Genomic DNA, 15569 nt, shown 5'->3' on the forward strand with positions numbered 1-15569 from the left:
TCACCTTAACCCCCACCCCTCACCTTAACCCCCACCCCTTACCTTAACCCCCACCCCTCATCTTAACCGCCACCCCTCACCTTAACCGCCACCCCTCATCTTAACCCCACCCCTCATCTTAACCCCCACCCACTTAGATGTGTCTCCGCCTTAATAAAGTCGATATTTGCAAACAGGATAAAAAAAAGATACATCTAGTGATTCATCAAGTCAATAAAGACAGGAACTTCTCTGAGGTTTGGTCACTAGATAAACGTTACGTTTACCCTTTCTTTATTGCCTCAGCTGTACATAGCCGCACACACACAAACGCTACACAGTTCGTCGTTAGAAAATGTACAAAACAAACTGCAGTGTTGTCGTTTATATATACTGACAATACTGCACTGGTGAAATAAAAATTATTAGTCTTCCTCTTCATCCTCTTCGTCACTGATGACGTACTTCTTGGCCTTCTTGGGGCTGGCTTCCTCGTCATCCTCGGCCTTCCTCTTGCCCGAGCTCTCTCCTTCCTGCCGAGGAAGAGAACGTGGTTAGGCTGACAGGATCGTCCGTCATCACACAACGTGTGTGCCCAAGACAAATTTCTCACATTGTGAGACAATAAAGTGTATTCTGATTCTTCTGGTGCACCTGTCACCTCAGCTCTGGTGCTAAAGGGTCATCAGCGTCTCCTAGGTGAGGTGGTAAGAATTTAGGGGAATAATATATGCGTGTTTTAAAGGCGTCGTGTGATTTCTGGCGGCATCTAGTGGTGAAGTTGCAGATTGCATCCAATTTAATACAATTACGTGGTACAACATGGTGGACTCCGTGGAAGGACCCACTCACTATGTAGATATAAAGGGCTCATTCTAATGCAAGGGAAAATAATGATTCTTATTTTCATAGGATTATACTCTAATTAAAGTATACTTTCCAATATTATATTCCAATTTCGCCAAGTTATGATGAGCATGCAGTTTTATTTTGAGTCAGAATACGCTGCTCAAGACTATGGTGTTGGAAAACTAAAAAATGTTTTCGAAGTGTGACTTGCCAGTTGGATCCACAGGCCAGGCTCAGCACATACTAAAAATTAAAGGGGCACAGTCACGTTTGTTTAAAGTGGCAATAAGCAATTTCCTACCATTAGATGGGAGTAAGAGACCTGTAATACGAAAGGAATAAAGCATATAATGTGTGTGTTCACAGCACGAAGGAGGAGCAAAGTTACGTGCCGTAATTTGACAGCACAGGCAGGGATGCTGGATTAACAAGAGGTGGTGACATTGAAGTTGGACGCTATTAGGACGCTACGGCTCAACGAAACAATCTGATATTAGGTTAATTAGTTTTGACAAAATGTGAAAAAAAAACAGTTATTGCAGCTTTAATATTAGTTGGATTAAATACTTAAATTCTGCGTAACTTAAAGAAGTGTGACTGTGCCCCTTTAAGCATGATCACCATGGTGACATGACTAGCTTTAATCATGATGAAGCCTGGAGTGTTCTTGTCTTGAGGCTGGTACACAACTATTTATTATTATTGTTTATTATTATTGTTGTTACACAATTTCGTGAGCGCCCCCGTCTCTCTCTGTTCCTGTGAGAGCAGCGACCCCCAGCCTTACCAGCGCATCCTGTCCCACAGTGCCCCCTGCTGTCAGAACACGGTAGTGCAGCCTCTCTGTCCCCCCCCCCTCACCTCATCGCTGTCGAGCTTCTTGGCCTTAAGCAACCTCTGGGCCTTGTCGTCATCGGAGCCCTCGTCGCTGTCGGACGAGTAGATCCTGGCTCGCTCCTCTGCAGGGGGCAAACACACTTACCATTTACACACGGCGCTTCATGATTCACCACCGCGCCGATAACCACAGATCATCGTTCGACCGTGGTTTACGACATCATAACAGGGAGTTTATTAGTCCGTGTGTGCGTGTGTGTGTGTGCGCGTGTGTGCGTGTGTGTGTGTGTGTGCGCGTGCTCACCCCTGAGGCCTCCGCCGCCCTTGTATTTGTTCTTGATGGCGGCCAGGCTGATGGCCTCGTCGCCCTCCTCCTCGTCGTCGTAGCGATCGGGCTCCAGGTACCCGGCGCTCAGCCCTCTCTGGTGCTGCTTCTCCCTCATCCTCCTCTGCTGGGACTCCCTACGGATGGACGCGCGCAGGCGCTCCTCCTCCTTCTGCAGGGGCACGGGGGGTGGAGGAGAAGGAGGAGGTGGAGGAGGAGGAAGAGAAGGAGGAGGTGGAGGAGGAGCAGGAGGAGGTGGAGGAGGAGGAGGAGGAGGAGGAAGAGAAGGAGGAGGTGGAGGAGGAGGAAGAGAAGGAGGAGGTGGAGGAGGAGCAGGAGGAGGTGGAGGAGGAGGAAGAGAAGGAGGAGGGAGGAGGTGGAGGAGGAGGAAGAGAAGGAGGAGGGAGGAGGTGGAGGAGGAGGAAGAGAAGGAGGAGGGAGGAGGTGGAGGAGGAGGAAGAGAAGGAGGAGGTGGAGGAGGAGCAGGAGGAGGAAGAGATGGAGGAGGGAGGAGGTGGAGGAGGAGGAAGAGAAGGAGGAGGGAGGAGGTGGAGGAGGAGCAGGAGGAGGTGGAGGAGGAGGAAGAGATGGAGGAGGGAGGAGGTGGAGGAGGAGGAAGAGAAGGAGGAGGGAGGAGGTGGTGGAGGAGGAGGAGGTGAAGGTGGAGGGAGGAGGAGGAGGTGAAGGAGGATCTAAATAAGACAGCACTGTGGTTCAAACGGACCATTTTCATATCTGTTCTGCTGAAGGTAAATCTATGAATAACACCGGGACATCAAGTTAGAAAATGTGATGCAATCAGTCACATGAGGCCAGAGATTTACACCAGGAGCACAGAGAGAGCTCGTCAACAGACTGTTTACTACGGCTCTGCTTCGCTGCCCAGGGCAAACCTTCCACACCTCTACATGACCCCCACCCACATCCCTCCCCCAATGAGTATGTAACACTGCGGTTTGTGTGTGTGTGTGTGTGAGTGTGTGAGTGAGTGAGTGAGTGAGTGAGTGAGTGAGTGAGTGTGTGTGTGTGTGTGTGTGTGAGTGTGTGTGTGTGTGTGAGTGTTAATGAAATTCCAGTCTCATCAATATGTGTTATCCCCTTTCTGTGTTCCTATGTGATTGAATCTTCCTAGTTTGATTGATCTTCCTAGTTGATTGAATTCCTATTTGATTGATCTTCTCTGTTCATTGTTTTCCAACCTCTGTGAAACCTCTTTCTAATCTGTTTCATTGAAATCAGTCTGTTTAGAAACACCCTTTGCTCTGTGACATCACCTCCCTTTACCCTTTGTCCCTGAGTGCATGTGGCCCTCTACCATGCTATGAAATGTCCCATGATCCTTCAGAACAACCACTCTGACTGAGGAAGCACTTCCTGTTTTCAGAGTCCACTTTGCAAAATGTAATTTCAGAATAAACCGATTGTCTTTGTTTGAAACTAGCTTGACCGACCGACCACTCAGCGTGTTCTTGAAATCTAAACTAAACCAAGTAAGATTTTTCATTCATATGACCTTGATCATCCCGTTGCGCTGGGATTCGGGGTCTCGTCCGGTGTGTGTGTGTGTGTGTGTGTGTGTGTGTGTGTGTGTGTGTGTGTGTGAGTGTGTGACCTTGATCATCCCGTTGCGCTAGGATTCGGGGTCTCGTCCGGTGTGTGTGTGTGTGTGACCTTGATCATCTCGTTGCGCTGGGATTCAGGGTCTCGTCCGGTGTGTGTGTGTGTGTGTGTGTGTGTGTGTGTGACCTTGATCATCTCGTTGCGCTGGGATTCAGGGTCTCGTCCGGTGTGTGTGTGTGTGTGTGTGTGTGTGAGTGTGTGTGTGAGTGTGTGACCTTGATCATCTCGTTGCGCTGGGATTCGGGGTCTCGTCCAGCCATGGGCAGGATCCTGATCTTCTGGGTCTTGGAGCAGCGGTCGGCCAGAGACAGCGTCATCTTCCTGTGGGTGGCGCTGTCTGTGGAGTGGGGCCTGGACACACACACACACACACACACACACACACACACACACACACACACACACACACACACACACACACACACACACACACACACACAACGGACGTCACTAAATAGGGTGAAGGTGCCCGATTTCCTCTCTGTTTGGAACACTGTTCTGAGACCGCTGCCACGCCCTAACCCTTCTACTAATTCCCTGTCAAAACAAGCCATGCTCTTCTGCTACTTGTCCGTCCTAAGTCCGGTTGTACCAGGACAGGCTTACGGTCCAGTAGTAAGCAGATTTGGCCCGTGTTCTCCTCCCCGGACCCAGCAGACAGAACCAGCCGGCCGGGCTAAGAGGCTTACTCTGTTCTGAGTTACTCGAACCCTAACCCAAATTAGTGCAAATAATCTGTTTGTGCGCTCTGATATAAGAAGGGCTACTAAAATGTGGTAACTGCATTTTTGTCTCATATATCGTGATATCATATCGATATCGTCCGGACAGTGGAAGATATTGTGCTATGAATTTGAGCTGATATCGGCCAATGCTACCGCATGAACCAGTCTGCACACCTGCTCTGCTACAGTCTACTACCACATGAACCAGTCTGCTACAGTCTACTACCACATGAACCAGTCTGCTACAGTCTACTACCACATGAACCAGTCTGCTACAGTCTACTACCACATGAACCAGTCTGCTCTACAGTCTACTACCACATGAACCAGTCTGCTCCCCTGCTCTGCTACAGTCTACTACCACATGAACCAGTCTGAACACCTGCTCTGCTACAGTCTACTACCACATGAACCAGTCTGAACACCTGCTCTGCTACAGTCTACTACCACATGAACCAGTCTGAACACCTGCTCTGCTACAGTCTCCTCCCGCCCTTCTACTGCGTGTGTGGAACGCGTCCTCCAGACAGTAGCATTTACACGACGACCACGTGACCGCGGCGACCGCACCTGTCCGCCTACGCTCGGGAGTGTAGCCAGGGCTTCACCGTGTGTGTGTGTGTTACCTGAAGGTGAGTTTGGTCTTGAACACCGCCTGGCCCTGCAGCCCCGTGCCCTGTCTGATGAAGAGGTGGTTGTGGTCTCCCTGCAGGGGGGCCTTGTACACGTCGAACACCTCGTTCCCCAGGTGGAGGGACATGCTGGGGAACACGGCAAAACACACGGTCCCACGCGTCACTAAACAGCCACTTTAGATTGAGTTTTGCACTTTATATTATATTTATGCACTTTATATTTATTTTTAACTGGAATAACCCTCTGACATCATGAATGTATATTGTTTCTGTCGGTTTCTGTCTATTGGACGGGGCGCCGGTGTTTGTGTCGGAGCCGGCATTCGTCCGCAGTGGTTAGCGGCGCCCCCTGGTGGGCGCTGACTGACCTGCCGTCGGACCACTTGACGATGCGAGCGTTGCTCTCCCGCGTCTCGGTCCCCTCCTCGTCTCGCTTCGCCCTCCATCGAATAGTGTTCTCCACCTGAGAGAGAGAGAGAGGGGGGGGAGAGAGAGAGAGAGAGAGGGGAGAGGGAGAGGGGGAGATATTTAGTATTTGTATGTGCATTTTACACACACACACCTTCAACTAAAGAACCACAAACACACACCTTCAACTAAAGAACCACACACACACACCTTCAACTAAAGAACCACACACACACACCTTCAACTAAATAACCCCACACACACACACCTTCAACTAAAGAACCACACACACACACACACACCTTCAACTAAAGAACCACACACACACACCTTCAACTAAAGAACCACACACACACACCTTCAACTTCAGCCTGGTCCGGCCCTCTTCATCCAACATCTCCTCGTCCTCAAACTCATCCTCATAGTACTGTGGGTCGAAGGGCCTGGTGGGGGGGGGGTCACATGTTCAGAACCCAGCAGAGGCTAATCCCAAAACAAACCCTACCCACTCCTTCAGTTCTGAGTGGGTCTGAAGTGTCTGTAGTGTAGAAACTTGTTCCGCTCTAGCACGTAGGGGTCAGTTTGGGACTGGGCCCGGCCGGTCTTGAGCGTCTCACCTGGGCTCTACAGACAGGAAGTTGGGCAGCTTGACGAAGTACAGGTCTGAGCCCAGGTCCGTGCTGACCTTGGGAATCTCCACCTCGATCCGGGTCTCTGGGACGGCTTCCTCCGCCTGCTCCAGACCCTCCTCATGGTCCTGGTGACACACACACACACACACACGCACACACACACAGGAGTAAGGACACAAACACACACACACACACACAGGAGTAAGGACACACACACACACGCACGCACACACACACACACACACACAAAGGAGTAAGGACACACACACACACACACACACACACACAGGAGTAAGGACACACACACGCACACACACACAGGAGTAAGGACACAAACAGAGACACACACACACAGGAGTAAGGACACACACACACGAGCGCACACACACACACACACACACACACACACACACACACACGCGCACACACAGGAGTAAGGACACACACACACGCACTCACACACACACACGCACACACACACACAGGAGTAAGGACCCACACACACACACGCACACAAACACACACACAGGAGTAAGGACCCACACACACACAGAAAATGAGAACGGCTAAGACAACAGCAGTGTTATGAATCAACACTCTGTAATATGGATTAGCTCAAAGGGGAGATTAGTGCAAAGCGCGGAGAACAACAGCTTCGGGTACAGAACAGCTCAACGGCAGCTTGACCGACCTGCTGGACACCCTCGGTCACGGCTGTGTTTATTTCGCGGCGAGGAATTTTTCCCACCGGTTAATAATCACATGACAACAGCGGCATTACCGCGGCAACACTGGACATTTTACAAGCGTCTGCTCGGCTCTGTCCGACTCTTTTAACAGTCCCTAGATCGAGACTTAAGACCAAGGGTGACCGAACTTTTGCGGTGGCTGGCCCAAAGCTCTGGAACAGCCTCCCTCCACACATTAGACACGCACAGAACCTAGGGCTCTTTAAGTCTCATCTTAAAACGCACTTGTTTTCACTGGCTTTTGAGGCCTGATAGCCTACATCCCCTGTCCTGTTTTGTGTCCTGTCCTTTTATTGTTCTGTGATTATGTGCACTTTATTCTGTTTTTGTTTCAGTTTATTTTATATATTGTACAGCACTTTGGTGCAACTTCGGTTGGTTTTAAACGTGCTTTATAAATAAAGTTGACCTTGACCGTTAAATTTGAACGGCTTTTTATGAACATTCCAAATTGTTTGAATTAAACATAAAAAGACATATGTTATGTTGGTTTGGCTAACATTAGCAAGCAAGCTAGCTAGCTACTATTATACTCTGTAGTGGACTATGTTGCTATGGTGTTCATATGCGCTAAATAGTGCAGAGTGACTTGTTATCAACTGGTATTGCTAAGTGTAGGATACATTTATCCATGATTTGTGTGGTGTTTATTATTGGTTGTGTAATGCACTTTTGGGATAGCAGGGGGCGGTTGCTCCTAAGGAAATTGTATTTAGGCACAAAGGTAATTGAGATTGCATGCTGGGAAACCAAACGGTTCTTGACCATGGCGAGGCAGATAGAGGAGCAGTAAACTTTGTTTTAGGCTACCTAACTGATCTCAGCTCAGTGGCCTTGCGGTTAGAGTGTCTGCCCTGAGACTGGGAGGTCGTGAGTTCGATCCCCCGGCCGAGTCATACCAAAGACTATAAAAATGGTACCCGATGCCTCCCTGCTTGGCACTCAGCATCAAGGGTTGGATTGGGGGAAGTGTTAATGAAATTCCAGTCTCATCAATGTGTTATCCCCTTTCTGTGTTCCTATGTGATTGAATCTTCCTAGTGCGATTGATCTTCCTAGTTGATTGAATTCCTATTTGATTGATCTTCTCTGTTCATTGTTTTACAACCTCTGTGAAACCTCTTTCTAATCTGTTTCCATTGAAATCAGTCTGTTTAGAAAACACACTTTGCTCTGTGACATCACCTCCCTTTACCCTTTGTCCCTGAGTGCATGTGACTCCCTCTACCATGCTATGAAATGTCCCACGATCCTTCAGAACAACCACTCTGACTGAGGAAGCACTTCCTGTTTTCAGAGTCCGCTTTGCAAACCGTAACATCAGAATAAACCAATTTTCTTTGTTTGAAACCAGCTTGACCGACCGACCACTCAGCGTGTTCTTGAAATCTAAACTAAACCTAAAAGATTTTCATTCATACCTGCAACATACTAGCGTCATGTCCGGGGGTTGGACTTGTACATCAAGCTGCCTCACGCTCCAGAAACAGGAGATAGGCTCCTGCCCTATGGGCCACTAGGCTCCAGAAACATTGGTTCTCAAAGGCTTACTTCCTTACCTAACTGATCTATGTTTACCTGGATGCAAGACACTGTATTTCGTATTGGAGCAATAAATGGACAGACACAGCAAGGTAAATTGTCTGGACAGTCGTTTACTTTGCTCACTCGCGACAATCATTCTCCTGATCAATATAGCTGACTCATTGGAAAGCCACTATACTAACAATGGCTAACTTGGCTGGAATGTCAAAGATTTTAACTGGGGGATGACCCCATCCCGGACAGAGAATTCCAGTGTCCGACGCAACTGGAACGACGCAGCGTAAGTGTGTGTCTGTCCAGCTATGTGAAGCTGTGTGTGTGTGTGTGTGTGTGTGTGTGTGTCTCACCAGGGGTTGGCCTGGAGTTGGGGGCTTGTCTGCATCACTGTCTGATGAGATGTCGTCTGCCTCCCCGAACAGGTCGTCTGCCGCCGGCTTCTTCCCTGAAGCAGAGGAAGGAACACGAGCACTGATACATCTTTCCCCTCTCGCACCATGAACATTCTCTGATACATCTTTCCCCTCTCGTACATGCACATTCTCTGATACATCTTTCCCCTCTCGCACCATGAACATTCTCTGGTACATCTTTCCCCTCTCGCACCATGAACATTCTCTGAAGTCACACACCGGTGGTCTTCAGACTTCTGTACCTTTCTTTGATCCGACATCACTGTCCGAGTCTGAATCTGACGCTGCCTTCTTCTTGGTTTTCTGCCTGATGAAGTCGTCTTCGCTGTCGCTGCCCTTCGCAGACTCTGACGCTGCCTTCTTCTTGGTTTTCTGCCTGATGAAGTCGTCTTCGCTGTCGCTGCCCTTCGCAGACTCTGACGCTGCCTTCTTCTTGGTTTTCTGCCTGATGAAGTCGTCTTCGCTGTCGCTGCCCTTCGCAGACTCTGAGGAGAGCACACGCACACACATACACACAAAAACACACACACACACACACACAAACACACACCTCAACATATCATACTACAGACATAAAAGAAGTAGATATGGCATCCAAATGACAGGTGGTGCTTGTGCCAGCCGGACATATTCTGTGATTATACTAAAAAACAAAGACAGGCTCAACTTAATGAGCACATTTCTGAGAAGAATGTCAAGGATGTAGCTCTTCTGAAGCCAATTCTAAGCTCTACTTGAAGCAATGCCCACTTTCATTCACCTCCATGCAATGCAAAACTGATTTATCGTACTACTGTGGCTTGAGATCTGGTTTGTTCTTCTGGATTGTTCTACACCTGGCTACAGTCTTGCGTCTACTCTAGTTAAATCTTCCCCTAGTGCTGCGGTTCTTAAACGTTTCAACACGCAGCCCCCAAAATAATGTTGGCAGAGCCTCGCGACCCCCCAAGCACCCCCCCCCCCCCCGCCAGAAGAGCTTTGTGGAATGTGAGCAAGTATGCTGCTTTTTATGCACTCTTATTGTACCCTGTGATGAGACCAAAGACTAATTTCCAATAAAGTTGTATCTTATCTTTTGTAGTTTGTGACATAACAATGCTTTAGAGATACAAAGACTAAATACAAATATTACATGTTTATATTAAATAAATTAAAAGAATGTTTTTTATTTTTTTATTTTATCATTTCCTGTGACCCCATTTTCATACCAGACGATCCCACGAGGGGTCACTCACGACCCCTAGTTTGAGAACCTCTGCCCTAGCGAGTGGTTGATGCTAGAATGGATCATCCGGAGGGAGGGGGGGGGGGGAATTCCGCTACACGTCATCAGAAGGGCAGCGAGTATTGCGAGAACGTTCCCCTGCTAGCCCGTGAGCCTCCAGGCGAGCGCGCCCGAGCAGGGGTATTGCGATAGGCAGAGCCTATTGCAGCCTGTCCCCTGTGTCCACGTCTGGCCCAGTAGCTGCGTAGCGCTGTGATTGGTTGATGTTTAGCGGAGTCTTCTCCCTCCCTCCGGACGATCCATTCTAGCATCAACCCAAGTGAATGGACGTGGTGCGCTTACTATTTGATTAGCCGTCATACTTCAATCCTCTTTATCAGCCTGTGGTTCCACATGATTAAGCATCAGGTACCTGATTTGATCCTGGTTCTGTGGCCCTCGTCATCAGAGTTCTCCCTCTCCTCGTCGGAATGCTGCGGTCGCTTCTCCTCCTCGTCCTCTGATTGGTCACTCTTGGCACCTCCCCCCCACTTCTCATCCTCCGATTGGTTCTCCCTGCCCGACCCCTCCGCGTCTGAGTGAGGTGTACCGGGCACTGATTGGGGAGTTACGGGTTCGCTATGCACACTGGGAAAAGTGCAATGAAGTGTATTCAGACATACAGTAGCATTCTGGGATATTACAGTTCACTGTGTCGGTTATGGCAGTGTTGATCAAACAAGCAGGCCTAAAAACCTACCTTTTAAAAAAGGCCTTTGACTGTTAAAATTGTGTTCTTTTTGTTCAGTTGTGTTTTGTTATGCTATACTTTTAAACCTGTAGCACTCAGATTTTTAAATGAAAAGTGTGTTACAAATAAAATGTATTATTATTATTATTAAATATACCTTCTGTCTGAATGAGCACTGCCTCTGCCTGATCGATGGCTCCCTACTCCAGACACTGGACTGCCTACTTCAGATCTATGGCCCCCGCCTTCCTCATCCTCCTCTTCCTCCCTGTGACCATGCTCTGACCCGCTGTGCTGCTCCGCATCTGATTGGTCGTTGTCCTCCTGTTCGGAGTGCAAGCTGGCGTCTGACTGGTTGCCTGAGTGTTCAGACTGGTTGTCACTGCCGCTGTGTTGGCTGTGTTGGCTTCGTTGGCTTCGTCGCTCGTCCTCGCTGTCATCTCCAAACAGCTCCTGGTGAATAGAATGATACTTATCATTGTTTGCCAGTTTGCCACAGATACCCAATCAACAAACCAGTCAAGCAAGATTGAGGTTGGGGACACGGAGCATCTTACAATTGCCAGGGCTGCCAAAGTTTGACCAAAAGTTTGGAGTGAGATTTTTTCCACTTAGTTCACAAGTCTCAATGCGTGAGTCTCGGTAGCCCTGCAATTGCGGATACTGTTGTGACGAGCCTAGTCTCCACAATGCATCACCAACATCATTAACATTTGACTCCCAAGTCACTGTTCCGTTGACCCTACCTTGTTGCTGGGCTTCCCCGCATCCTGGCCTTCCTCATCATCATCCTCATCTCGTTCCCTCTCGCTGTCGCTGCCGGAGGCGTTACTCGCAGAGCGGGGTCTCTCGGGCTCCGAGTCAGAGCCTGAACCCGAACCCGAGGGGGACGGGGCTGCTGCTGTGACACAAAACAAACACACTTTAAATTGGAGCACAACAACAGAAAGACTGCCACAGTCTCCGTCACTCATGCCGCGTTCCAGGCAACCCGTAACTCGTGTTTTTCCGACCTCCTACACGTGAAAATGCTCTGGAATGGCAGTCAAACCCGTAACTTCCCACCCGGCAACTGGGAGTACATCGATCTGTACGAGTTCACAGGTGGGAAGTTACGGGTTTGACTGCCATTCCAGAGCATTTTCACGTGTAGGAGGTCGGAAAAACACGAGTTACGGGTTGCCTGGAACGCGGCATCAGTCACGGCAGCATCACACAACATGTACACTCACTCACCCACTCCGCTGGGCCTGTAAGCCGCTTGCTATCTAGCTAGGACGCTTTACCTAGCATCTAGTTGCACTTGCAAAGAAAGCATGCGCGGACAAAGTGGTGCCGGTAGGACTCTTAACAGGATTCCGGTTTCGGGGGGAATACTTTACCTCGTTGTTCATTATCGCTGTCCCCGTCGCTCCCGAATAGTTCGTCAATGTCCGCCATTTCTTTCGGTTATTTCAGATTTCAATGAAGGCTACATAGTTTACAGGAAACGATTCGAGTTTCAAGGTTTTGCTTCCGAGTTCATGATGCAATGTAGTTGCCTCATCGGCCACAGGGTGGAGACAAAGTCAAGGACATGAAATATAACTGCTGATGTCTTGGAGTAGCCTACATGTTTTAGACAGTCGTGAGAGGTCTTATTTTGTCTTGCAAATATATTGGTTGCGTTTTCCAAATTACTCTACATCTCTGTACCAATGAGTGCTCAGTCTGATGATGTGAGAATTAAGGTGACAAAGGATCAAAGCATTCAACACACACTTCAGCTCACCAGTAGCACTTTCGCTGTGGCTTAGTTCATGTATGGCAGGGGTGCCCACATTTATTCAATAGGCTTGAGAGCGACTTAAAATGACCTGTCACTGTAAGACACTGGTGAGACACTGGTAAGACAAGACACTGGTAAGACACTGTAAGACACTGGTAGGACACTGGTAAGACACTGGTAAGACACTCTAAGACACTGTAAGACACTGGTAGGACACTGGTAAGACACTGGTAAGACACTGGTAAGTCACTGTAAGACACTGGTGAGACACTGGTAAGACAAGACACTGGTAAGACACTGTAAGACACTGGTAGGACACTGGTAAGACACTGTAAGACACTGGTAAGACACTGTAAGACACTGGTAAGACACTGTAAGACACTGGTAAGACACTGGTAAGACACTGTAAGACACTGGTAAGACACTGGTAAGACACTGTAAGACACTGGTAGGACACTGGTAAGACACTGGTAAGACACTGGTAGGACACTGGTAAGACACTGGTAAGACACAGGTAAGACACAGGTAAGACACTGTAAGACACTGGTAAGACACTGTAAGACACTGTAAGACACTGGTAGGACACTGTAAGACACTGGTAGGACACTGTAAGACACTGGTAAGACACTGGTAAGACACTGTAAGACACTAAGACACTGTAAGACACTGGTAGGACACTGTAAGACACTGGTAAGACACTGTAAGACAGTGTAAGACACTGGTAGGACACTGGTAAGACACTGTAAGACACTGGTAAGACACTGTAAGACAGTGTAAGACACTGGTAGGACACTGGTAAGACACTGTAAGACACTGTAAGGCACTGGTAGGACACTGTAAGGCACTGGTAGGACACTGTAAGGCACTGGTAAGATGCTGGTAAGACACAGGCTGTATTATAAAGTGTTACTGGTTTTTCTATTGAATGAGATGTACATAGCATAGCCTCTGTGATCTACTGGTCGATGGCGATCGATGTATTAGGCACCCCTGATGTACAGGCTGTATGCATACTCATATTTTTAGGCCTGTTGCTTTTTGCGTGAGCATAATTAAAGTGAGAATTGCTATACAAAATACTGTAGGCCTACTGTAAACCACGCCATTTTAATGGAAATTTCACTTCAACTTCACATCAGTGATAAAGACATTTCCTCATCCCCCTGGGGTCCCCTGACCGTAGCCTCCTCGTCCTGCAGATCTCTGTTGATGTTTGGGTTGGGAGCTCAGCCAGGGAGAGCGTCCGTAGCCAAGCTCTGCGGCTCTGATCCAGAGGCACGCCATTGAGAAATTACAGGCTCTCTGCTTGGCAAGGGACACAGCTCCTACGTCTCGGGACACCACAGTGCCACCCCCCCCATAATGCACCACAAAGAGCTATTCTCCCAGCGCTGGCAGTAGGGCACAAAGTCACATCGCGCTGACCGACGGAGGAAGCTGTACCACTGGGAATCTCTTCTCTCAGCAATGTCGCACTACCCAAAGTTTGAAGCGACCTACAGCCTAAATATGTTGTTAGTTTGATGGTGGGGGAACCATTTTGCCTGTATAATGCCCCTGCCCACCAAGGCACTTTATGTGTGTTCATGCACAGTAGGCCTACACGAGTACATGACATGTGCACTTACTTCTCTAAAGTGGCCTTCAGTTCATGTGTTAAGGTATTGCATTACCTGGTATTATGTGATCCTGGGAGTCTATACACGATGCATGCAATTCTATCTGTTCTATTCTATTAAATCAACCTCCTATGCTGTGGGATGCCTTTGATGTAGGCCCTGGTTGGATGTTATTCTCAAGCTATCATTTGTTTCTTTACTGATATTGTTATTATTATAAAGGAGAGGAGACGTTAGCTTACTATGATGTCTGACAACTGCCCAGTGTGGAGGGTTTTTGACCTAATACAGTAGGCTACCCTGTGTTATGTTTCCTTCCAGCAATTAAATCAACGAGAGGATCAGTTTCTCTCTGCATGAACAGATGGCGTTCTCTGTAGGGAAGGGAAAATGAGAACTCCCCCCCCCCCTCCCTCTCTCACGTAGGTACACAAGATCAATGTCAGGCTCTGTATCTTCTTAATGGACGCCTTTTAACGTTAACAGAGGACATTTTCACCTCCTGTCCTGCACCACTCAAGTGTCATTGCCACTCAACACCTGAAAGTGCTCAGACCAGTTTTGAGGGCACCTTAACAGAGCAAGCAAGTCTGTTGTGAGGGTCTGTAAGATTGGCCTGAGCAGTTTGAGAAACAGTGCAGTCATGCAGGCTCAGTACGGTTATCAGTAGGGTTAGTACAGGGGGTCAGATTCCTAACCCTGCAACCTTTACTATCAAAAGAGACATTTTTATCCCACAAATGAGTACAAAATCTGACGAGCCGCAAAACATATTTGAGCCTTATAATGAAGTATTTCCCCTAGATTTGCTTTCAGGCTTGGTGGTGGGCACCCAGGGGGCACATCTAGGGGGGGGGGGTTCCTCCCCAAGGAAATTTTAAGCGTCAAACACTTTATTTCCTGCATTATGCTGAAGTTTTATGCACCAATTTGTGCTGGATTAGCCTGTCTGCTGCTATCTAGCTGGTTAGCTAGACTTGAATGCCAACATGCCCATTTATTTCAGTAATAAATACATGTATTACTATATAAAAGTAGGCTAATATATTTATGTAGTTATTCATTCCCATAAATGTTTTCTCAAAGCCAGGGAGCCACTGGAGAAGGGATAAGCCGCCTTCAGCTCCTGAGCCGCAGGTTGCAGGCCCCTGGGTTAGGGGGTTAGGGTTAGTTAGACTTATCTGTTCTTGCTATGATCAGCAATAATAGCAGCGGCAGATTGCTGGCTACGGCTTGTTTATATGCCAAGAAAAAAGGTATACAGTAAAAAATCTCACCCGCATCCCATATCGAAACTAGTCATTGGTTGCTTTGCTGGTGAAGGTGGGCTCTGTATGGTAATGTGTTGGACAGGCTCTTCGCTCATTGGCTGAAGCAGGCTCTGTATGGTAATGTGTTGGACAGGCTCTCCGCTCATTGGCTGAAGCAGGCTCTGTATGGTAATGTGTTGGACAGGCTCTTCGCTCATTGGCTGAAGCAGGCTGTCAGAAGCCCTCTCTGCTTCCTGTGTTAG

The 15569-nt window shown here is 48.3% G+C and overlaps 1 protein-coding gene across 2 annotated transcripts; it reads right to left on the reverse strand.

The window, feature by feature from the left end:
• Window positions 1–286: 286 nt before the first annotated feature.
• Window positions 287–12114, reverse strand: leo1 (LEO1 homolog, Paf1/RNA polymerase II complex component). 2 transcript variants are annotated; one of them, XM_084436848.1, is made up of 14 exons: window positions 12052–12114; window positions 11416–11570; window positions 10827–11122; window positions 10352–10566; window positions 8957–9061; window positions 8652–8746; window positions 5996–6135; window positions 5737–5821; window positions 5339–5433; window positions 4962–5096; window positions 3826–3961; window positions 1970–2162; window positions 1690–1787; window positions 287–512 (listed from the first exon to the last, which is right to left on the reverse strand). In XM_084436848.1, the coding sequence occupies exons 1-14, from the start codon at window positions 12107–12109 to the stop codon at window positions 405–407; spliced, it is 1914 nt and encodes a 637-aa protein (XP_084292974.1). In that variant the 5' UTR covers window positions 12110–12114; the 3' UTR covers window positions 287–404. The 2 variants fall into 2 exon arrangements, with proteins under 2 accessions (XP_084292974.1, XP_084292973.1); XM_084436847.1 differs by having other exon boundaries at window positions 8957–9199.
• Between the last annotated feature and the right edge of the window lie 3455 nt (window positions 12115–15569).

This window comes from Borostomias antarcticus (assembly GCF_949987555.1).
Source record: "Borostomias antarcticus genome assembly, chromosome: 4".
In the NCBI taxonomy this organism is placed as follows: domain Eukaryota; kingdom Metazoa; phylum Chordata; class Actinopteri; order Stomiiformes; family Stomiidae; genus Borostomias; species Borostomias antarcticus.